Genomic DNA, 25,224 nt, shown 5'->3' with positions numbered 1-25,224 from the left:
CACATACTGTGGAAGTAAACCCAGAAGCTTTTTTGGCATATGTGCCAGGCGAGCAATTTTTACTGAATTGGAGCCATGATTGATTCCGGTATCCTTTTCTTTAAATTAGATTTGATTTTTTAGATAAAAATATAATTAATTAATAAAATAAATAAAGATATTATATAGCAAACTTTACTCATATCTCAGGTGGCACAAAAAAGATGCATGTGGGCAATAAAATTTACAACTAGAGTGTGCTCAGTAGACTCCAGATATCTGCCAGGCAACCACCAACATTCAGATGTAACATATGTTTTGTCAGTACAGTTACATTTATTTTGCACTTTAATACCCGTAACTAGTTACAGGTAAGTAGCACTGCTAGTATCCTATTAGACATGTGTGTAATTTTGTCATAATTAGCATATGAATTCTTGAGTTATGGCCAAAAACGTGTTTTGTGAGGTCACAGCGACCTTTGATCACCAGAATCTGTTCGGTTCATTCTTGAGTCCAAGAGGCTGCTTATACCAAATTTGAATAAACTCCCTCCAAGGGGTCCTGAGATATTGCATTCAGGAAAGTGGACATGAGGTCACAGTGACCTTACACACATTTTACCACCAAAATCTAGTCACATCATCCTTAAATTCAAGTGGTCACTCGTGCCAAGTCTGAAGAAATTCTCTTCAGGCGTTCTTGAGCTATCACATTCGCAAGACCTGAAAACATAGCGGCTGTGTGGAGCCATTAAAAAGTTTTTTCAATAATTCTGAATCACAGAGGTCCTTCAGCATACAGTCATGAAGGTGCACTTCAGTCCAGTAGCATTCAAGATTAGCTGCAGACAAGCCCCAAGTCTGTTGGTGATGCACACATACCCACACAAGCGATTGCATGATCCCCTCCAGGCGATAACAAAAAATGGATATACTTATAAATAAATAAATAAATAATAATTTCATTATTTGGGAGAAGAATGTATTTATAAATAAATATGATATATTCCTGAGGAGGAATAGCAGTGAGTGATGACAAATGATAAACAAAACTCAGTGAATAGTTATTTATTTATTTATTTGTTTTTACAAGATTCATCAAACAATGTCGAATAAAACATGAAGCCTTTCTCGTCCTTTCTTTCAACTGAAGCTGCCAACATCCTCCTCTCGGTGACAGCAGGTCTGTGGGTATCAGAATGTCCGAGGTTGCCTTGAAGGCAGCACCAGCCCACATAATGCTCCTCTTCAGCGCTAGGAGCAGCGGGCCAGCCTGCAGAGCTCTTCCGGAGGCGGATAATCCCCATCTCTCCCTGCACGAAGTCCTAATGCAATCAGGAAGGAATTGCTTCAACTCACCTCAAGGGAAGCACGTTTTGGACGCAAATTTCAAGAAACGATCTCCAAGTCCTTCTTCTTCTTTTTTTTTTTTTAAGGAAAACCTGGACCTGCACAGAGATGGATGTTCGCGTCTCACATTTCCTTTATTGTGAAAACAGCAAAATCTGACAGCGATAAGCCGATTCTCCTCTATAATGTGACAGCTGTTGTCGCATTTCATTTGGTTCGGATAAAACTACTGAGAGAACATCCTGCTGCTTCCTGCATCTTTTTTTTTATTTTCATCCGGCACCATGGTGACATACAACCTGGCTTTAACTTTTATTATTGCGGCTCTTTGGCGGGTCAGCTGCGAACCACAAACTCTTTCTTCAGCGGCCAACGCGCAGGCAAATTCAACATCATCATCCATCATCAGCCAAGATGAGCTGACACATAATGTGACAGATGCCGCCGTGGGATCCCGGATTTCATCTCTAATGACGCATCTCCCAACTCTGAAAAACATAGTGATTTTCATCTGCGTGCTAACAGCTGCTCTCATCACATGCCTGGTCATCAAAGTGGTCAGGTAGGCGGCTTCATGCTACTGGGTCTCTTTACAGCTGTGTAATAACCAGCCTTACAATGATGCAGTTAAATCATGAATCTCTGTAGTGTTCCTGGTGAATGAATCGATTAGGAGCATGTGGTTGTGTTGGGCTAAACATGAGGGTTGAAGCCAGGAGGTAAGGTCTGGGCCTATTAATAATGTTCCTGTAGGGAATTTTAATGTGGAGGCACTTTAGTAACTGAACTCCTTTCTAATTTAAGGCTGCAACTAACCCTTTTTTTTCATTATCGATTAAAATGACAATTATTTTCACGATTAACTGATTGTTTAGTTTATAAAATGTCAGAAATTGTGATGCACAGAATTGCCTAGAACCCAAAGTGACGTCTTCAAATTGCTTCTTCTGTCCAACTAACAATTCAGGACTCAAAGTCTCGTCATTTACTATCATAACCAACAAAGAGAAGCAGCAAATCCAAGCTGGAACCAGGAAATGTTTGATATTTTTGCTTGAAAAATGGTTAATCGGTTGTCAAAGTAGTTGGTAACTAATTTTCTTTAGTTCAACTAATCGAGTAACTGATTAATCGATGCAGCTCTTGTCTATTTTTAATCTTATGTGTCTCAGACTTGAGTGTCACTGAATATGAAATGTGAAATATATTTTTACACTTCTAATCATGAACAGCATCTTTGCGTTTATCACATGGAATTTGTTTTAGGTTTATTATTTATTTATTATTTATTTATTAGTTTATTAGTCATATTTCATATTAGAGCTGCTGTTAAGGATAATTTTCATTAATGATGAATCTGTAGTCTAGAGCTGTAACTAATGATTATTTTCATTATCGATCAATGAGCTGATTATTAATTTTCTAGATCCATCGTTTGGTCTGTCAGAACTGTCAGAAAACTGTGGAGAATTTACACCGCAGTTTCCAAATTGATGTCTTTGAAAGACCTCTCTTGTCAGATATTACCTTTTCATATGACATAAAACAGAGAAAAGCAGAAAATATCTGCTTTAAAAAATTCTAGTCAAACAAACATGATTTAGTTGAACCAACAACTCTTCAGTCACATTGATTACATTAAATTGCACAAATTTCCTTTTACATTCAACTCATAATTTCAAGTCAAAGAATAAAAGAACTTATGTTTCTAAGTTCTGAAGTGTTCTGAAAATAAATACTAGGAATCTTAAGCTGACTTGAATAAATAAAACACGTACGTTTATGTTAATAGAATGTGAAAAGTTTAGTGTGCACCATTTTCTGCCATCTTTACATGAAAAAGTACTTCAGTGATTGATGAAATGATTATCAAAATAGTTGGCAATTATTGTTCAGTCCACTGACTTATCAATAAGTCAACTAATCATCACAGCTCTAATGAGTCTAAATATCTGGAAATAGTGAAAAAAGTTCCCAACCTGAATGCAGTGTCAGATTGCTTTACAATTTTATATAAATATAAAAATCATCAATCATCATAATTGGTGTCATTTGGTCAATCAAGTAATCACTTCAGTAGTATTTAATCTGAGGAGAAACATCAAGCTGTTTGCACTGTGAGAGCTCAAATCTTTACTGATTTAATCCAGTCCATCTGGAGGAGCTAAAATGGGTTTATAGCTGATGTTGTGGTTGAGTCAGTCAGACTAACTGTTGTGATTTTATTTCTTGTGCTCGTCTCATGTTTGGCACCATTCTCTTTCCCACAGATCTGGGAGACGAATCAGAAAAACACGGAAATATGACATTATAACGACACCTGCAGAGCGCGTGGAGATGGCGCCTCTTAATGAGGAGAATGATGACGATGATGACTCAACACTCTTTGATGTCAAATACAGGTTTGTTCTTTTTTTAAAAAAAACTAATTAAACAGTAAGAAGTTTCTGCATCTTATCCTAAAACTAAAGAAAACTTACTTTTCTGCCCAAATAAGAACAGCTGCAGGCTTAATTACATTGAGAAAGTTCTACATAAGTTAACATAAGTTAGGTCTGCCCTGTAAATTAATTTAAGATGGTTAACATAAAAATGTTAATTCCCCTGAAGTGGTAAAAATAAGTTAACTGAGCTTTAGGTTGAATAATGAGTTCTGAATAGTTAAAACCGACTCAGTTAAGTCAACCAAACTTGAGGAAAGTCCAATAAATAAAATATAAATAAAAACGTTCCTAGTCAAATGAACTTAATTAATTCACTTGTACTTGAGAAAGTTTAAGATATTAAGTTGATGCAACAACTCTTTAGTCACACTGATGAATATTACAAACAAATTTGGTTTCTTTTTTACATTTTCTCAGTTTAAAAAGTCAGTTCTTCATTTCACACTTATAGTTACAACTGCTCTTATTTCTCCCTGAGGTGACAGGAACTGAATTCAATACTAACCATCAACATAGTTCTCAGTGTTTTCAAACAAGCAGCCGTGCCTTATCTTTAAGTGCATTAGTGGCACAGAGCAAGTTTTCATCACATATGTTTTCTATGTGTAACTATAAAACAGAGGGAGTTTTAACTCTCACACATGCTGACAAGTCTGCTAATATGTTTAGAAAGTTGATTTAATTAGTTGATTGAACTCTCAGAACATTCATTCACTTCATCATTTCAAGTTAGAAGAACTCGTGTTTATAAGTTCTGAAGTGTTCTGAAAATAACACTTCAGAACTTTAAGTTTAATTAAGTTGAATAAGTATGACTTTTTTTTTTTTTTAGCAACTTAATGGAATTAGTTTAGTGAACACTCAGCAGTATATTTTAGGTAAGAAGACTTTAAGTCAGAATAACTCACGTTTATAAGTTCTGAAATAGTGTGAAAGTAAAAACTAGAAACTTTATGTTGGCTTAACTTGAAACTAATAAAACAAATATTTACATTTAAAATAGTGAGAAAAGATTAGTTGATCCCACTAAATTTCCGTATGGTGTTTTATAGTGATGACCCCCTATTCAGATACATCAGGGATACTGTTACAGTGGACATACTGACAAGTGTGAAGTGTGATAAAGACATTATAATCCAGTTTGTAATACACACTAAGGTCTTTATTTATACACTCCATCTATTTCTTTCTAAGGTGAAAGATTTAAGGACTGCTTATAGACTTTTTGTACTTTTACATGACCTGAGTTTTTTCTCAGTTCCTCTACTTATCATACTATTATAGTCATAAAACATGTTAACCTTGATTTCCCTATGTAAAACACATTGTGACTGTTTTGACTAACTTAGCAGTGTGGCACCAAGTTAGTTAGCTTGTACTACTAAGTCTCTCACTGCTCACCAGTCACCAGTTGCACTTAAGTTGAGGCAATGAGATGCAGTACGAAACCACACAGACAGGATCAGAATTAATATATCAAAGAACGCATTTAAAACATGTATTTCAGCTGCTTTTTCTTCTTGAAGAAACATTATTTTTAAGAAACACTGTTTTAGTTCATGCGATGTTGACACAAGGTTTCACCCTTCCGTCCTTTCTATTGTTCTTTAACACACAAGCACTTCCTCAAAGGAAGATATGGTGTCCTGTTTACCTGACATTCTTGACTGCCAAGTCAGACAGGAATATATTTCCTCCTCACCATGTCGACAGTAACACCAGATAAAATTCTGTAAAGTAACTTGAGTTTTCACTCTTTTGCAGGTGAATCCCAGCACGGACATCAATACTACATTACTCCTGTTTAGCTCGAGACAACTCAAGTGATTGTTCCTTGGGACGGTTGTTTATTTTTGTGTGTGTGTGTGTGTTCCCAAGTCTGACCAAATCAGCGACTTCATATGCTGCTTGTGCATGGCTTTTATCTGTGTTTTCTGAGGACTGGAGCCACATAGATATCATTGTTTGCTGCTTTATCATGTGGCCCAAATAACCAGCCCAATTCTTTCTAATATTAAATCATGTTGTGACTTCTCCTCTAAAGTTCTTCTGGAACCAAGCTGTTAGTGATTTGGAATCCAGTCGTCTTCATAACAGATATTTTTTGTACATTTTCTGAAAGTCGCTGTTGAATTTTTAACACTTGAGCTGCAGTATGTTGGGCAGAGGAGTTTATAGTACGAACCAATGCCTGCTTTGAAGCTATGAGCTACCCATATTAAACTGCAGGATTAATCACACTCGAGTGTAATCTTTAGATAAATACTTGGTGGCCACTAAAGACCATCGGTGAATGCATAACATTAACATGCAACAGACATTGTGCAGAGATTACTTTATTTAGATGTAAAAATTTGCACACTCTGAAGAATCGAATTGATATTTTTAACTAAACTTTCATACCAAATATATTTCTATCTATTAACCACTATATTGTGCACACATACTGAAGGCTTTCTGTCCTTACATATGGAGTAAGCGTATATATATTTTTTTATCATATGTTGATTTAGAGTGAACATTCCTATTTTGCTGCTATCTTGGCTGAAGTTTTAAGTTTTCAAGGTTCCAGTTTGATTAGAAACTTCAAGAATATTTTCAGGATATACATGTATTTGTGAGGTGTTTATGGGATACATCCATTTGCTGTGAATGTGAATGCTGTAATCTGTTCTGATCAGGTGTTTTCAGTCATGTGACACTGAACAATGTCAAGAACAGGTCCAAAGATTATAATGATACAGTTTTTAACATATTCAACGGCAAATGTCAATTTTACATCACCGTATAATGCTGGTACTCAATTAAAAATTAGCCTTCAAACTCTGGTATGTCTTATTTGAGGTAACAGGTGAGCTTGTTCAGTATTATATCAAGTCTCCTACGATACTTTCCATGAACGGCTCACTGACTCTTGTAATGTCTATTTGTAAAGGCTTGTTGTTACTGAAGAGTTGATTCTCTGTGCCTCTCAGAAACAAAAAAAATCTCTTCAATTGGATATAATATTTTGGTAAAATTGAGTAATTTTCAGAAATCAGTTGCATTATGTGAGTCATTCTCATCTAATGTGATTTAGAGTATTCAATTTGACTATTTTGGACGCTACGGTGGCTTGCAGAGGGACAAACCGCTACAAACTGCCAGCTACAGTCCTAGGGGTGTCATGATTCTCCAAATCAACAATTCAACTTCACTTTTGATTTTAAGGTCACCATTGTGCCATCATTATTGAGTCTCGTCTCTAGTGGAGGTTTTACCTGATACTGACGTTCTCAGATGATTTGGCCCATTAAATAAGATTTAATTATTAAATTAACTATTAAAAAGTTAAAAATTAATTCAATTACATTACACAAAAAATGAGCCAAAAGTCTGACATTGAAAGAAAAAGCAGAGGAGTTTACAAACCTTCCTCATCTCTGCCTGCACTCTGAATGCAATTAGAGTAAACTAACAACAACGCGGAGTACACTCAGATAAGGTTCCTGCAGCAAATGTGTGTGGGTGTTGTTGTAGGTGACCTTCTGTTTTAATCCAAACTGTTATTTGATAGTGCACCACAGCCTGCAGGTGCAGCTGTTTGCAATGACCTCCATCCCTGGTTAGCATAAGAAAAGAAACAGCGGCGGGCAATCTCGTATAATCTCTGACATTTTCTTTCCAGAAGAAGGAACATTTTGTTCAAAACAAAGTTATTGACTTTTGCAGAAGACTGGATACATTTATTGTCACTAATACACAAGCTGGATGCACGTGTGTGTGTGTATCTGACAAGGTTTCTGAATCATACACTGAATCATGTGTAAATCAACCATATGTTTAATATGGTGTTCTTGAGCAGACTGTTGGCTTTGTCATGTTCTCCACCAGACTGTATGACCACTATTCATTTTTTCAGTACTGTGTCATGTTTAATTTTAGTCTTTTACTGAATGTGCAGGAAGCTGCAGATCCATGTTTGTGCCTCTGCTAATTTTGTCTCAGGCGAGTATTGCAAGTATGTCATCCTTGTACAGTGTCCTTTTCCATCTTGTCGACACCTTCCATTTTATCTTTAGTTGTGTGTGAAATTGTGGAAAAAGCCTGCTCATTTAAAGATGCTAATTCTGGAATTTTATTAGCTCGGAATAATCCGCTCCACAGAAGTTCCTCTTGTAAAATGAATCAAAGTCATTGTGGTAGCTATTAAATCACCCAAATCCCACAATTATACCAAAAGCAGTTAAATGTTCAAACTGTTCTGGAAGTTTATTGAAAACAAGCTTGTTTGTTTGACACATAGATGTTGTGTGTACCCACGGCTGTTTCCTCAGTTTCCATTTGTTTGAAAACACTACTGAAATAAAATTTCTTCCTTTGAAGTGTTAAATCATTTAAGGGAGAGGCTCAAAGTGGTTTTTTTTTTCCATTCTGGTCTTGTGTGTATTTTCTGCTGCAGAAAAGTACATTCACTTTGTCATAACTGCACAATCCTAGCGTCCTTGAGTCATTCTGAATATTTTAAATACATAAAAAAAAAAAGATATTCTCCAGTTGTATGTATCAAGACAAGACAAACATGCATAAGCAAACATTTGTTTGATGTTAACATACAGGATACATGATAAAAAGTGAGAAAACTATACAGCGCAATCCTGTTTCACAGGAGAAGCTACATGTCAGTAGAAAGTTATCTCAACTGTGGTGAATTCCACATTCTTGGTTAATAAACTTAATTGTGTTGGTCACAATTATGTTTCTATTTTTGCCAAGGTCAGACAAGCTCTGACAAACAAACCTTTCATGGCTTCAGACTGCTGACGTCTCTGCTACAACTTTCATGTTTATTCTTAACTTAACTGGCAGGGCAGGCTTACAAGCGAGCCAACAGGCGCATCCTGTCAAAACAACACTTTTATGGACTAATCACATGACTGGTAGCACATGAGAGGCTACTTGTTTAACTGCAGATCTCCTCCGAATGTTTTAAATACTTCTGTCAATTTTTATTAAAAGAGGCGTTTTGTTGCAGAAAAGTACCCAAAGCTTTTGGCAAAGAGCCCAGTACAAGACAAGTCCTAAAAAACCCTAAAAGCTCAAGAGCTGAACTTCGAGACTTTTACAGAGGCGGGGCTTGGAAGTACAAAATGTAATCTAAACTGATTGATTTGACAAATCGGTCTGGTATTGGCCTTAAAATAAACAGGAATGGAATTTTTTCCCTGACAAGTACACAATAAAATAAACTTTTTTTTTGCACATTTGTTAAGTCTTATGTGTATTCATATTTGGGTTTCAGAACAATCATGTAACTCCATCCACTCTGTGCATGTGAATTTGTCAAACTGTCCAACTGTCCAATATAAATGGTCAAATTTATTGATTTCAGGCACAAAATACTAGCATCTTCAATCAAACCCACAAACATCTATATCAATATATGTTGGTTAAATACTTATGGAAGCCCATTCATGTCAATGTGATGAAAGCACTGTAATGACGAACTAAGTAACTTAGTTTCCTAAAATGATGAGTTTGTAAAAAGGAAAAAAAAGAGAGAATTTCAAAATAATGACAGACTCTCTCAAAATGATTTAGTATCTTAAAATAATGACTTAATGTTCCAAAGTAATGAGTTAGCTTCTGAAAATAATGAGAAACTTTCCCAAAGTTATGACTTACTTATCTCCAACTAATGAGAAACTTTCTCAAAATTACTTAAAATATAAAATAATGACATACATATCTCAAAATATTGAATTACCATCTCATTATTTTGAGAAAGTTTCTTATTACAATGACTTACAGGATCTTTCTTTCCATCACAGTGGTGGGAATGTGTTTCCATAAATGCTAACCAAAACACACTGTACATTATTTGAGATAAATAAAGACATTCAAGTTATCAGCTTCAGTGTTACTGCACTGAAATCGCTGCCAACTGTGTTAAGGAATTAACTTAAAGCACATTACGGGGCTCGTTTCTTACAGCATTTGTAAGAATATCACCAAATACATTCATTAAAACAAAAAGCAAAGCTCTTCCTGCTTCCACAGCTTACAGTCTAATCTCACAGCTGACATTTCCAGTGCAGAAACAGGGCTGGTGTTCTTCAAGAGAAGTTTACAAAGTGAGTTTACCGTCGGAGCGGTCTGTGTAAACGTTCTTATGTGAACAGCTGGTACACTCCTTCCTCATTCTCACAGAAGCTGAATACAATTCGACGTGCTTCCACTCCCTCATTAAGCTCTCGAGGTAACCTAACTGTAACACATGGCAGTTCTGGTTGACTGGAGCTTTTCGGGTTTTGGTTTATGATTGACCTGTCTGACTGTGTGCACTAGTTAAGGTGCTTCATGAGCATAAAATGTTCTCTATCAGAGGAAAGTGTGTTATCAAAAGTTGAGCATGGCATCAACTCTTTTAAAAGATCCTAATCAAAAGGGCTGATATTAATCATGACATTAACTAATGTTTAAACAGTTGATCAACATTTTTTTCTTTTCTCATCAGTCTCCCTGATTATTAAGTGCTTCCATCTTGTGGCCCAAACAGCGACTCGCAACAGCCATTAATCCTGCAGCTCCTCATGCTGATGACATGCTGAGTAAATTAAAACACATTATTAATGGAGCCCTATCATACCACGAACTGGGAATATTAATTTATTGCATCTGGTGATTAATTTAGAAAACAAAATGTGTGTTCGGAATCTTTAACCCTTAAAGGGACTGTTGACCCTATTTTTTTTTTTTTTACCGTTTCTTCCAAATTATTCTTTATTATTAGTTTTTCCATAACATTTCAGTTTTATGTTGTGTGATGGTAGTTTTCATTTCCAGTTGCTTTTCTCTCTTCTTGACATGGGTTTTGTTATTAGAGTATAAGGTTTCACAGACGTCATGTCAGGTGACCAAGTTACTTGACAACCTGATTAGTTTTTAAACAGAACACCTGTTTTTACTGTCACTCTAAGCCCTGATGAAGACTGTGAGTCGAAAGGTGTTATCATATCCATGCAATAAAGGATTTTTTAATGCATTATCACTGCCTCTTGTCTTTCCAGACTGCCATCCATTACTTAACGCTTTCATTTTAAGCAGGCTGGACTGGTGTTTGGTTTTTTTCATCAAAAATACATATTTTTCTGCAAGTGGAGTTTTGGAGATATTGGATGTAGAGATGTCTGCTGTCACTCAAATATAATGAAGCCAGATGATACTAGGCTTGTGGTGTTTCCAAGCACCAAAAAATATATTTGGAAAAACTCAAAAGCTGTCTTTTCAGAAGTCATGACACAGTTTCATGTTTGAACTATTTCCTCCTGTCGAACAACACCTTGTTGTGAGCGATGCGGATTTCCTGATTAACCGGATTATGATTTCAGAAAAAAGATAATACTGAGTTTTTTCAATGTATGGTTTTGAGAGCAGACAAGTGCCATCTAGTTGCATTATACTGGAGACAAGGCAGACACCTCCAGAGCCAGTATCTCTGAACAGTCTAGATGGATAAATAGCACTACAGGTAAGAGGAAAAATATGCATTTTGGATTTTGGGGTGAACTGTCCCTTTAACTTATAACCATACTGGTGACCTGAATGGACTCAGACAGTCTAAAATGAGCTTGTTAAGGAAAATGAGGGGCGAACAGGTGGAGATGACAAGATCTCCATGAACAGTTGGGTTACACCAGCTGGACAAAAAAAAGGGTCTCATTATTTTAAAGGTTGCCATAGAAATCTCAGTAAAAGATAAAACAACACCAGTCAAAGTCTCTAAAAGAGCTAGAAATAGAAAAAGTTCATTCCAATTACTGAAAATAAGTTAATTCAAGTTTCATAAAAGTACGGTAGAAAGAAAACTGTTTATACAAAGTCAAGAAAGTGGTTTTCATGGAGATCCTCCATTCAGCTATTTGCTCTGGGGCTCCTTCTGTGATCTCCTCTCCACGTCACAGGTCCCAGTGTGGAGCTGGAGCGCCCCCTGTCTGTGCAACGCGCTCAGGGTCCTGAACTCCAGAGGCATGGTGTGAGGACTCGAGCTGGAGGTGTACTCGTACTTCAGTGTGTCGTAATAGTGGTACTTGACCGGTTTTCCCTGCGGGTCGAGTGGGAAAGGCCAGAAGCCGTAAAGATGGATTTCCTCACAGAAGCGAGTAGCCATTGTGTACATGAGGAGCCCTGTGGTCGGACGCTTGATGTGGACATTGTTGGTTAGCCAATACCTGTTGATAAAGACATATGGGGTTAGCTGCTTCCAGTGACTCAATCACTGTCACATAGACTAGAAATACAGCAAAAAGAACAACATGTCTGGGGTCTTTTCTTATCTTCTTCAGTAAGATCATTCTCCCTCTGGATTTTGATATTAAGCCGGATATCAAACATGTGGAGCACACAGAGAGGAGCTGAGTCCTTAACACAAGTAAAAATTTAGAGCTTGCTGGATTTGTTTACTCTGTTGTAAACCACCAAATTGCCCCTTCAAGAGCCGCCTGCACATAGATAATCAATAAATGACCTTTTGTTTTCTTGCCCTCTTATCAAGTGTGAAAATCTTATTTCTTAACTCTTGCTGAAGCAGCTGGTTGAGTAAATGACAGAAAGTTTTGATTGAAAAATTAATTAAGCTCTTCGTCGAGCAAAAACACCCAACATTTGCCGGTTGCAGCTTCTCAAATGGGAGCATTTGCTGCTTTCGTCTGTTTTATGCGCTGCTGATTGGACAAAACAAGCAATCTGAAGGTAGCGCACAGTGGTTCTCAACCTGGGGGTTGGGACTCCAAAAGGGGTCACATGATAATTTCTGGGAGGTGTGAAGATGTTGTAAAAAAGCTAATCATTTGCGGACAGTCTTGTTTGATTCAATCAGTTTGAGTCAACCTTTTCAAGTCATGACCCACCCACAATAATCTGGTTCTACCTTAGAAACCCGAACACAAAGACCATGACTTTGACACTCACAAACACAAAAAACAAAACACAAGTAACAGGTTTCTTGTCTCGAGGCCAGCTCTATATTACATATTTTTTTTAACCTCACGTTGAAAGTCTTTACAGGGCTGATGATGCTGAGAACTGCTTTCTAGTGCTCATTTAATGCTGCTGGCAACAATATTTTATTTTATTTTTTTCTCCACGACCATCTGGTGACCCCCAGACATTACACTGTGACTTTGTGGGCACCAACTCGCCAGGTTGAGAACCGGTGATTCAGAGGCATCAGTATTAAACTGAAACTGTTTCATAGCCAGTTAAAAACTCCTTGTAGCTTTAACAAACTGCTGAGTCCAGCATGATGGGAAATGGAAAATTTCCAACATAGACTGGAGAACGGCTTGAATATTACATTACACCTGCTCCAATGATGATGATTTTCACAACTCAAAAAGGTTGAGAAAAACTGCTCTAGGGCTCTAGGACTTACAGCCCTATTCTAAATACAGCAAAACAAGATCACTACATACATTTTCAATTCAAAACAAACTGGCTGAAAAATCTTGAATCTCCTGGAAGTCCCTTGATACTAGTGATGCCATCTGCACAAGAAACAAGTAATGACAAAGACTCTCCTGAAACGATAGAAACTAAACTGTGAAAAATGGATTTATATCACCACATTCACTCAGCATTTTCTGTACGTTTCTTATCTTTCTCACCTCTCCCAGGCTGAATGTTAGATTCAATTACTCGTTACGTGTTTGCTGAGCACATATGTTCTCATACTGCAGCAGACTTTTAACAAAGCTGCACAAAACACACACCAGCACTCCTCTGCACAACTGAATTCTTGTACTTTGGGTGACCTAGGAGCTCCTATGACAGTGAGACGCCACATGCTGCCTTCAGGGGCAGGTGGTCAGATGCTCACTTGCCCCAGCTTCATTTCCCTTTGGAGTCTCTAGCCCATTTGTCCAGCCTTCAGGCCACGTCTGCGTCCTCCGACTGTGCACTCTGTGGTTAGTGTGGAAGGTCGTGTTGAGATGCAGAGGTTGTACTATTTAAAGCACTTCATGGACCATGAAGGGCAAACAGTGGGCAGGTTTAGAGTCCAATCAAGCACTACAGCGGGCGATAAGCATCTTAACAAGCAGAGAAGGTGCTCTAATTATCAGTGAAATGGTCAGATCAGGCATTAGGTTGGAAAGAATATGAGCAGAATCTTTGTCCTCCACTGCACCTGATGGGGATTTAAGGTTTAGTCTTACTGAGAAAAGGACAAGGTCAGGGGGATCATTTATCAGACAGCACTATTAATAGTTCAAACACATGTGTTTCATCGGCAAAAAAATCTCAGGCTCATTATTTTCTCTTGTAAAACACCGATCTTACAGACTGCCCAGTTCTACCCCTTCCTTCATAATACCGAGTGTTAGTTGGGGCATACAAAATGACATAATTTGGTCGCTGACCAGCAGCGGCTCTTACGCTTCTAACAAAGCAGGAAAGATCTGGAGCAGAGCCTGGTTGTGATGAGAGAGAGGCAGGGACAGCGAAAAAAAAATGCAGAGAGGGATTTTATAAAAGCCTGAAGGCAGCAGAGGCTGATTGTGCCGAAAAAAGCAAGCTTCTCAGAAATACCCTTGACCAGCTTTAAAATAAATCAACCAAATAATAAGGATTAACAAAATATATGATTCCTGTTATACCACAGCTAAGCAGCACGGCTTATTATCTGTGCCTTTTCCTGAACCACTGCACCAGACTGTCAACAACTGTATCTACACAGTCTGGGGCAAACAAATACGCAATATTTTGCACATAGCTGAATCACATGGCAAATTGATCTCTTCCTAAATTAATGTTTTCTTTGGAAAGCATTTTCATAGCTTGACATTTTGCATACTTGCTTTCTTGCTAGAGTTAGATATGAGGGTCGATACCATGAACAGCAGTTTATCTGGCTGCTTAAGACCTACATGCAGCGTCTCTGCCGGTTGCCTGGCAACCTCAATGTGACAGCAAGACTCACAGAAGTCACTGCACCCGACTGTTGATCGGCAAGAAGTAGTCAAAGCACGTAACTCCTCGTAAAGGTCATGGTAAAGGCACAAATGGTTGTTTTTGACCATGCTTGCTTACAGGCTATAGGGAAGGAAATGTCAATCTGTCACTTGAAATGAACTTAAATTTTGTGTCTTGTGATTCATGATCACCAGCAAATGAATCCTCCTGAGTTTGGTGACACCCTGACCTTTTACTCCACTAGCATCATCATTTTATTGCAATGACAAAAAGTTAATATAATGACTAATGATCCAAGTCTGGCTGTTTCCATGTCCTTGTCACCTGCTTCATGGCTGTCACTCACAGTATGTTAATGCATGTCAGTAGATTTGATCTTCCCTTGTAAATTAATACCCAACAAAATTTCTGGTTTCTTAAGAGCTAATTCTCTCCGATGTGCTGATTGTGATATCTTACGGTTTCCACCTCTAGCTCCATCATGAGGTTGACTATTGTGATTTTGAGTGAAATTTCTCAACAACTACTGTGTGGATAGTCATGACAGTTGGGAGACTCATGCAAAATTTTAATTTGTCCGGTACTTTGGTTTATGAGCAAACACCTGCAGAATCACTGATATTCCCATCAGCCTCAGCTGCACTCTGTGTTTAGTGCTAATTAGCAAACACTGAACTATAATGGCGAGTAGCGTAAACATACCTGCTGAACATCAGGAAGTTTGCAAGCATAGTTATTGCGAGCATGTTAGCATGCTGACGTTGGCATTTAGATCAAAGCACCACTGTGCCTCAGTACAGCCTCACAGAACCAGTAGCCTGGTTGTAGATTCTTTGTCATACTTGTACTTGTGTGCGGATTAAACAAAGATACGCTGTGATAATTAGCGAGCTTTAGAGGTGTTCTTTCCCCCGTTTCCAGTCTTTATGCTGAGCTAATCGCCTCCTGGCTCCCGCTTTTTTACTTGACACACAAACATGAGAGCAATATCGATCTTCTCATCCAACTCCCTGCAAGAAAGCAAAGCGGCTCATTTCCCAAAATGTTTGACTATTTGTTCAAGAGAGACAGAGACATCGACGACTGAGCCGAGACACAAATCAAACAGATAATAGACTGATAGGACAGGCAGAATCAAACACACAAAGACAAATTTCACACTTAATCAAGGCAGATTTGTTGAGACGACTCTCAGTGCACCCTGAGTGAAGAGAGATCAGAGTAGTGTTCTCACACTGACTGCCCCTGGTGATCAGCTTTAATACTCTGTTTAAAAATAGCCACCTGGGCTGCAGATTAGAGTTTGCCATCCCCTTTGATTATGCTGCTCACAGGTGTTCTTATGAGACGCAGCGGCTGTGAGCCTGAGCTTCATCTTACCCTCTGACAGCGTGGAGAAGGCGCAGTGAGGGGAAGGCGGTGCGCACGTCCACAGTGTGCAGCAGGATGAGACGAAGGGCCCACTCCACGCGCTCCTCTCCCCCCTTAGCCATGAAGGCCGGGATCCACAGCACGCTGCCGCTGAGGCTTTGAAGACGCTGCAAAAAGCGATCCCTCCACTCCTCGTTAACCAGGTCCTGGAAGGCCCGCTGCACCACTGAGGGGTTCATGGTCACTAAGTTGGTCCGCCATCCAACATCCCGATGGTATTCCTCCACTGGTGCCAGGTTACACCTGAGGACAACAGGCGCAGGGCACTCAGTTTCAAATGGCAAATTATTTCCTATAAATATCTTTTATATATCTGATTTCTTTTGTTCTGAACATTTCTTCCATTTTTTTTCCCTGTTAAGAGTTTTTCCCCATCCGAACCACAGGTGTTGTACGCTGTGATCTGCAGTTTGTATGTACCGATTTGTGATGTCGGGCTACATATAATAAATAAAATTGATTTGACTCTACCACACACACAAACCTAAATCAACAAGAATAAGAAAGTTCTTTAGAGGGGACAAGTATGTCACCCTCCTAATTCTTACACTTCTTCCTCTCCCTTCTTAGCTGCAGCTCTGACATCCCTTCTCACATTTTTATTTTTTTATTAACACGTACCCGCTGAACAAGGCAGAGCCCGAAATATCTCTGTCTTTAGTGGACTGTTTTTAATGATTTAATTAAAAAAGATGTGAGGAGAAACTTTGTGAGTGCTCAGTCTGTATGTAACCTTTTTTTCCTGGCTGGTATCACCCTAAACAAGTGGTTCTGAAAAAGTTTTCAGATTCATTAATTGAAATAATCATGATTAAATATTTATTTATATAGTTTCCAAAGGGCTTAATTACAGGCTGCATTTATTTCATGATTAGACTTTTAGCAGTCATTACTTATTCACACAAACTATTTTCTTTCCATGAACAATTACAGGCCCATCATATTCAAGTACTGGGCAAGTCCTATAATTTTCATGTTATCTATTATGTCTATTTCATCTTTTCTATATATTATCTTTCTAATACATTTCTCTTATGTTATTCTATTACATAACTTAGTAGAAGTATTAAAAAAAATAAGCTATGGCAAATTATTCCAGGAGACATACTGACGGAGATCCCTGATACATTAATGCCTAAAGAACCTAAAGAACACTGAATGAATCAGGAATGTAGATGTTTCTGTACATAGACGACTCGTTTCACTAATATAAAAATGATGAGAATCACATGCAGACTCACAAGTGAGCTCAAATAAAAACCCAAACATTACCCTTTATAACGGTACTGATCGTACAGGTCTTCAGAGTGAGTCTGAACGATAATCTGTATCAGTGTTTGCTGCTTTGAATATTAGCATAATGATGAGTGAAATTTTGGGAGCTGGCTCATGGACTGTATTCCAAGGAGAACTGAAGACATTTTCTTCTGGCAGCTCACTGTGGCTCAACACTTTACCTTGACACTTTTACTTCGTTATCTCCTTTAATTTATCACCCATCTGTCCATGTCCTAAAGCTATTCAAACCATTTTCCCCCGCAGAAATTTCTACCAGGAGTGAAATAGAGCAGAAATGCAAGTGAAATTCAGCAGAAAAGCAGACAATGGCCTTTTTGTTAATTGATGTTAACCTCAGCCTCAGAATAAATGCCAGAAAACACAAAAGCCAGTAATTATCTTCACGGTGAAGCATCGCTGTTCTCTAAAAAGTGTGGCAGGAAAACACACACAGGAGTGCCTGTTTTAATAGCTTTGCATGCTCAAATTTACACGCTCATCATGTATATCCAAAACATTGACCTTTCAGGTTTGTGACAATTATGTTTTTTTAAAGGTCTGTTTAGTATAAGAAATAAAAGAAAACTTGAAGGTCACATCGGTACACTTTTTCATGTTTTTGTCATGGTGTGTCTAAAGCCCCCCCAATATATGAAAAAAGACCATCTTCTGTCCTTTTTGCTTGCTCTACGTTTCAGAAAATGTGTTCAAAAACAACAGTAAGATTTATGTCACAAAGGGTTTAGCACCACCTCTTGCTCAGTGAGTATCCGTCCTACTGAATACCACGTTCAGCCACAACAATGTAGAAAAACATTTATTTAGGCAGTGGCAGAGCGCACTGAACACCATGTTGTGTATGCCAGTTTATACAGTTTAATATGACAGTTTATACATACATTGTCGCTGCTGATTGGACAACACCTCTGACACTCCCACCAAATGAGAGAAAATGTACTATTGTTTTACACTGTTGCGCACCATTTTGCAAAACATATTGTTTAATCTGGAAACCGTAGCATAACAGTGCATGCTGTTTTCAGATTGAACGCGCACCTGGTGACTCCTGGTGGGCATAGCTTGCTCAGGGCTGTGGGAGCTGACCAACCAGAGAAGACTGGCCCCTACACACTCCCACTCCATGACGAGTGTGACTCCGTGAGTCACACAAGGGGGAGGGTGCAAGTACACTGGTAAGCTACTGGTAGGGGCCGGACTGGAATTGGGCTGGAGTGTTTCAGACAGAGGGTGAATGGAGGTGCTGAAAATATGGACCGTATGAGAAAATTAATGTGTTTCTCAGGAAAAGAGCATTTCAGAGTCTCCCAAACAATTTAAGTGAACGATGAACAGTTTTCAAACATAAAAAATGACAGAAAAAAAGGCTCCAAGCTGACTTGAGAGGCATCATTTACACCATGTTTTTACTGGTCATCATTCACCTCACTTCAAATAGTTTGGGAGATTTCCTGGTAAACTCCAGCAGTGTCTTGTGGACTAAAAATCCTAAACCCGACCTTCACTCGTCATGGGGGTGATAATGACTGAATTTTCATTTTTGGGTGAATTGTCCCTTTAAGGTATAAATTTTGTGCATACTCCTTAACCAATAGTTGAAAATGCTAATAATGGAACAATCATTATTAATCAATAAGATAAAAAAAGTAATTTTTTTCTTATTTTAATTTTTTCTTGTCATAAGTTTCAGTTTCCTTATTCACCAACTGCCCCCAGCAGACAAAACAATGTCAAATGAGGCACAATTACTGCCATTTCTAGACTCTTAATCATCATATGCTTCCTTTAATTCTTTAGTTTATCAGAAAAATTCAAGCATCACCAAATTTGTACAACTATAGATGTGTGACTGGACAGAGACTTTTTGTTCTTTTACAGCCTTTTGGTTGCTGTAAACACACAATAGTAGACCTACTTTAGGAAACAGTGACAAATGTGCACCATCTGCCAACTCTAATTTACTCTTGAAAGTTCCCATTAATTTCACCAAATTACTTTATTATATCATCATAACACTGAGCTGAAGTCATCTATAACAAGTAGCCCAAACACTGTCAACCCACTTAGTGAAAACTGAGTGTGGGGCAAAGAACTATATTTAGCTGAGACATTATCTCCCTATCTGAAACACGAATGCCAGAGCAAATTCCTCAGCTTCTCAAAATGCCACATTCCCTGTTGTCTGCCTTCAGCCAACCATTACTGCCGCCACCGCCGCCGCCGCCATGCCCGGGCATTATTATCATGCTGCTGGAGTCTAGAAATCATGACCTCTTCCTCATCAGCATAACATCGCAGCACTTAGAAGAGACAAGACACGCAGACAACAGAATCAATTTCAGAATAAAAGAAAAAAAAAAAGTGGGACATACAAGGATTTTGAGGCCCATTCAGCTATCGATCAATCAGCTCAATGAGGTGCCACCGCAGACAGCTGCTTCCTGCTCCATTTATACAACAACATTAAAGCCATTGATTTATGAGGGGATGTTTCTCGCAGCGTGTTTTGTTAGATTGTCCCTTGCTGTACACAGAATACCAACCACAATACTTTTTTTTGGCACCTTTCATTATAGTATAACCGTAGACAGATTTATTTTCCGCCAATGACAAGTATGAATAGTGATAAATAACCTGCTCAGAGACTCCTTTGCTTACACCCAAACACGAGACACGACGCCGGCTGATGGCTTCACAAACAGAATCCTCTGATAAATGAGAGCAGGACCCCTGAGAATGTCAGTGTTTCTCTGACAGGCACAATGTGTTTCTGCTGGCTGAAAAAAAAAAGCTTTTCAAAATGTCAATTTAATGTATAATCATGCATTTAATTGCACTCAGACTGCCAGCTCGGTTCCAACTTTAAATAATTAAAAAAGCTCTGACGGCTTTCTCAAAAAGTGCAATTAATGTTTCCAGCTGCGTGAGCAGTGCCGCCTCAAAACCTGAATTATAATATTATACTCCCAGTAAAGTGAGATAAACCTAAAACTGAAACTAATGTGCTAATCCATTTCAATAACCGTCCACTTTAACTTGCATGTTTTATGAGTTCTGTCAAGTGGAAGGCTTCCAGCGTATTTCTGTGGTGAAAAATAATACCTGATAACAAAGTCGTGGGAGTCGATCTCGGGTCCACAGCTGCTGTTCAACAGGATCCCAGAGTTCCCCACAATGGCGCAGCGCCTGTGATGTTGGTTCTTCATGGGGGACACAGTTGGCAGGAGACGGTAGAGATTCTCCGAGATGTTTGTGGTGCTGTGGCGATCAAAAACATAGTGGATGATGTCTCCCGGTTTCAGCATGCCCTTCAGAATAGAGATGTCTCTCTCCGGATCAAGAAATCTCAGAATATTCTTCCTGCGGGGAATAAAAGAAAGAGAAAACATGCACCGGTTATGAAAGAGGCCGCTTGGTCGAGTGTGAAAATGTTGAAGTAACAGTGATGAGCCTGCCTGATGAGGTTGGAGAGGGTCTTGTTGAAGGTCCAGTTGTTCGATGACAGCCTGGAAGTGTTGTTGTAGCTCGGACCGATAACATTTATATCTTTGCTCAGTCTTGTCAAAGCAGTCGGATCCACGTGTGCTGCAGTCTTTCTAAATGGGAATGAAAAAATCAGGTTATTGATACACTGTGTCGATCAATAAGAAACTTTGCCTTGTTAATTGGTCCATGTATTGTGGGATTTTAATCTTTTTTCCCCAGTTAAAGGTGTCATAAAGTGAATGGTTAGAATGTGATCCGCTCAGATCACCAAGGTCTTGTCTTCTTGGGGACACGACTGTGGTGCGGCAGTCAAATAAGTCTGCAACCGGCTTAACAACTTGTCCTCGGATGATTCTTAGATGTTGGAAAGAGCTTCAAACACCTACACTGAAAATGTGGAAGGAACAACTGATGGAAATAGCTGCATGTGCAAAGATGCTGGGAAGACTGAACTGCAAAAACAATACGGTTAAAGAACAGCGGGTGAGTTTCAGTGGATCTATGTGAAACCTAACCTCAAGAAGGATCTGATACTTTAGCATAGTATTACATAATCTTGGTGATGCACTAACTGTCTCTCCTATATCAATATGCGTTTGCTTACCTGCCTATTTTTTGTTCTGTTTGTTTTGTTTCCCCCTTTTCTGTTTTTTTGTGTGGATATTATTGCTATATAACCCAATAAAACGATCATTTTCATGGGACTTTATACTTCCATTGTATAGAAAGATTTTACATACAAAGATAAACTCAGGATCAGCTTAAACATAAAATATAATGCATTTTTTATAGATTAATAATTAGTATTATAGTTAAAATTAGTTCCACCTGTTCTGATACATTTTAGCAAGTACAATTATATGGACTTTTACTCCAAATGGAGCATTTTTGCACAGGGGTACTTATTTTATGACCTATCTTTATATAAAGAGCTGGAGAAAAAGTTGAATGAAATCACTTTATTTGTCAGGGCACACAGGAAATAGACAAACAAACAAAAAACCTGCCATAATGGCGAGCTGACCCGTCCTTTTATGTTAACAATTTCTTCTCCATCTGAAAAACACACCTGCTAAATGATTAGCTGTTTGTGTGTCATGTTTCATTGTGAAGGCATATGATGATGACGCTGCTGTTTATAAACCAGGGCATATTCATTATGTGCTTCAATGGCAGTTTGCATTTAATGCATTTACGTGGAACTATTTAACATTTTATTAAACAGTTTCATTGAAGTGTCTATTGATGATATATATCACAATCGTTCTATTGCCCAGGCATAAGTAAAGCCGCTGAACACTTTCTCCACCACTGTGCGTGTGTGTGTGTGTGTGCGTGTTTAAACTAAACTGACTTCACTTGACTCAGCTTGAATGAGGCTTAGAATAACTAAAATGCAATAAAATTATGTTACTTGAAATACAGCATTTTAATTCAGATTTATTCTTACGGCAGATGCTTTGTTATAACAGATTGATGGGTATTTATAGCAGCTGCCTGCCTTCTTGCTGTAAAAAGTAATGAGACACTCACACTGTGAATGACTCACTGTGTTACTGTTCAAGGCTGTAAGGGAATCAAATGACCAGTGCCAACTGGAAATATAGAAAGACCAGTGAGCAGCGGAGGTCTACAGCTTCATGTATATGCACATATGTAATTGTGTGTGGAGATAATTGGATTTCAGACCTGTGCGGTTTGGGGATGAGCCGGTGTACAGTCATCTTCTTTGAGTGTCCATTATTTCTAGAAAAAAAAAAGAGATTGAATTATGAACCACATACTGTAGCCTGAAGTCTTGGGTGATAATGGACAGATGCTTTGAATCCTTTCAGTAATCCTATCATGTAACAATAATGCACCCAGAGTATTGAATACTAGCCTTACTGTACGTCTGTCTTTTACAACAGAATGAAGGTGAAAAGCGCATCAAGGTATTTTTAGAGCAATCCACTGTGGGCCCATTTGCTGATGTAATGAGGAGAAATGTGGCCTTAATGGAGCCCCATTATACTGAAGGAGGAGGTTTTCTTTTCACAGGGGTGTTGAATTCACCAGCCGTGATGCATTTACAGTAAACACGCGTGTGTGGATTCAGATTTTTAAGCAGCAGCCTATTTTACAATCATGACCTTGGTCACATCTGATAAAATCGTGACAAGCTGGCGGCAGCTGTGCAAATGAAGGAGCATGTAGAGACTGACAGACAGGTGGTGGGCCCCGTTCGCTCACATTTTACAATCCTGCTGGCTTTAAATATATAATTGTATTAAGCTGCATTTATGCACAAGTGGAATTGGTTCTGGTTCTTCTCCCACGGCGAATCTCAAACCAATATGACCTCATTATGATGTGAGCCACAGCCGGGTAATTGCATTCAAAACAAAATGTTCTTGCTGAAAGGGAAATGTGAGAATCCAAAAGGCTTCACAGAGAAAAAACAAAAAAGGAGTCGTTTTTTGCTGTTCAGGTAAAACATCAGGCTTTGAGAAACACTGATCAGCATTTTTCACCATTTTCTGACATTTAAGGGACCAATCAAGTAATCGATTACTTGAGAAAATGATCGACAAATTAATCAGTAATGAAACTAATTGAAATGTAATCAAAAAAAAGAGTAATTTTTTGCTATTCAGGTACAACAGTAGGCTTTGAGAAACACTGATCAGCAATTTTCACCACTTTCTGACATTTTATGGACCAACCAACTATCAATATCTTGTGAAAATGATCGACAAAGTGATCAGTAATTAAAACAAAAAGAGTAATTTTGCCATTTAGATAAAAACAGAAGGCTTTGATGCTTTAATTTGCTTACCCAAATTAAAATAAATAAATAAACTGGGTAAACAATGCATTAAAGTACCATCAGGACCTAGTAAGAATAGCTAAGAAAACTACCAAAAACGTCACATTGGTAGCTAAAGTCACCAAAGGGATGCGTTGTTTGCTAGCTAGCTAAGAAGTTAACAAAATGTTAGTTTGCTGAAAAGTTAAAATGTCACATTGTTTGCTAGCTGGCTAAAAAATTAGTTAGCCTATGGCTTGAAACTTCCCTCCACTTTTCACCATTCTGTGACATTTGGACCAACAAATCAACTGAGCGCTCAGAAAAATGATAAATAGATAAATTGGCAATGAAAATCCCTGAAATAAAAAGTCATTTTAAGCAGCATGCTTTGGGAAACAATGATCAATATTTTTTAATTAAATTAATTAAAATTACTGAAATGAAAAGCAAATTTTTGCTCTTCCTGGTATAACAGTAGGATTTTTGGAGCTGCTATGATAATGATGAGGTCTAGAGGAGAGGAGGACGCTGAGACCTGGTCGGTTTTTTACATGTGAAAGAAGTATAATGGTGCTGAATTAAGGATGCACAGTATTTCCTTTCCTTGCAGGTCAAATGCAAGTAGGACACAGTGAGTGTTTGACTTGGAAGATTGCTGCTGCACTGCTCAACATTTCAAAGTGTGCAAACGAAAGAGAAAAAAAAAGAGGAAAGCCTCTTTTGTTTCCAATCTGTTGCCCCCTCCTCCTCCCTCTCTTTCTCTATCTGTCTGTCTCCGTTTCACACTCACACTCCACTCTGTCTCATAGTGTAAACGTATCCTATCCCGCATGCAGGCTGCTGCAAGACAAATAGCCTAATCCTTGGAGACCCGGGCAGGCTGCTGGAGAACAGCTGCTCCTGCTGCACCCAAGTGTTACAAACGTGGAAACAAAACCACACACACTCCACATTCAACTCCAAACTTCATTTCAATACAAATAAACTCATTTATTTCACTCATTTATGCTTTTTTCCACCCCTTCCTTCTCCTCCAGCACTTAATAGATGCAATCCTGTGAGGAAATAAAGCTGCTGGACAAGAAAACAATGGACCACACTAACACACACACACACACACGGCATGCACGGGTAAATTACGGTGGGCTACTTACGCAGTTTCTTCCTCCACTTCTGCAATATCATCTATGATCAGAACCACCACCAGCAGCGTTACAAAGCCGAACAACAGCGTGCGGAATACAAGCGGCATGGCTGAGGGGGGCAGGCAGAGGCTGCAGCCGGGAGTCCCTCCTGCGTCCACCAAACACAACACTGTTACATTAACCTTCTTATGTTTCCAATTTACAAATCGACAATCCGCTCAGTCATCTCTCCCATTGTTCTTATCGCCGGAGTCGGACACAAGCTGCGGTCCTTCTCCTCCTCTTCCCCTCTCTCTGATGAAGATGATGATTGCCTCTCTCTCTCTCTCTGTGTGTGTGTGTGTGTGTGT

The 25,224-nt window shown here is 38.6% G+C and overlaps 2 protein-coding genes across 2 annotated transcripts; one reads left to right on the top strand and one right to left on the bottom strand.

Annotated features, from left to right (window-relative positions):
- Nucleotides 1-1,193: 1,193 nt before the first annotated feature.
- Nucleotides 1,194-5,615, top strand: fam174b (family with sequence similarity 174 member B). The gene is made up of 3 exons (XM_084734837.1): nucleotides 1,194-1,893; nucleotides 3,602-3,733; nucleotides 5,540-5,615. The coding sequence occupies exons 1-3, from the start codon at nucleotides 1,616-1,618 to the stop codon at nucleotides 5,541-5,543; spliced, it is 414 nt and encodes a 137-aa protein (XP_084590963.1). The 5' UTR covers nucleotides 1,194-1,615; the 3' UTR covers nucleotides 5,544-5,615.
- A 3,897-nt stretch (nucleotides 5,616-9,512) lies between these two features.
- st8sia2 (ST8 alpha-N-acetyl-neuraminide alpha-2,8-sialyltransferase 2) lies at nucleotides 9,513-25,224 on the bottom strand. The gene is made up of 6 exons (XM_084734703.1): nucleotides 24,884-25,224; nucleotides 22,628-22,684; nucleotides 20,908-21,048; nucleotides 20,555-20,812; nucleotides 16,106-16,399; nucleotides 9,513-11,985 (listed from the first exon to the last, which is right to left on the bottom strand). Exons 1-6 carry the CDS (start codon nucleotides 24,979-24,981, stop codon nucleotides 11,673-11,675), a joined length of 1,161 nt encoding a protein of 386 aa, XP_084590829.1. The 5' UTR covers nucleotides 24,982-25,224; the 3' UTR covers nucleotides 9,513-11,672.

This window comes from Lutjanus erythropterus, chromosome 13 (assembly GCF_056507025.1).
Source record: "Lutjanus erythropterus isolate fLutEry1 chromosome 13, fLutEry1.hap2, whole genome shotgun sequence".
Taxonomy (NCBI): Eukaryota; Metazoa; Chordata; class Actinopteri; order Lutjaniformes; family Lutjanidae; genus Lutjanus; species Lutjanus erythropterus.
This window is presented reverse-complemented; position numbering and strand designations above follow the sequence as displayed.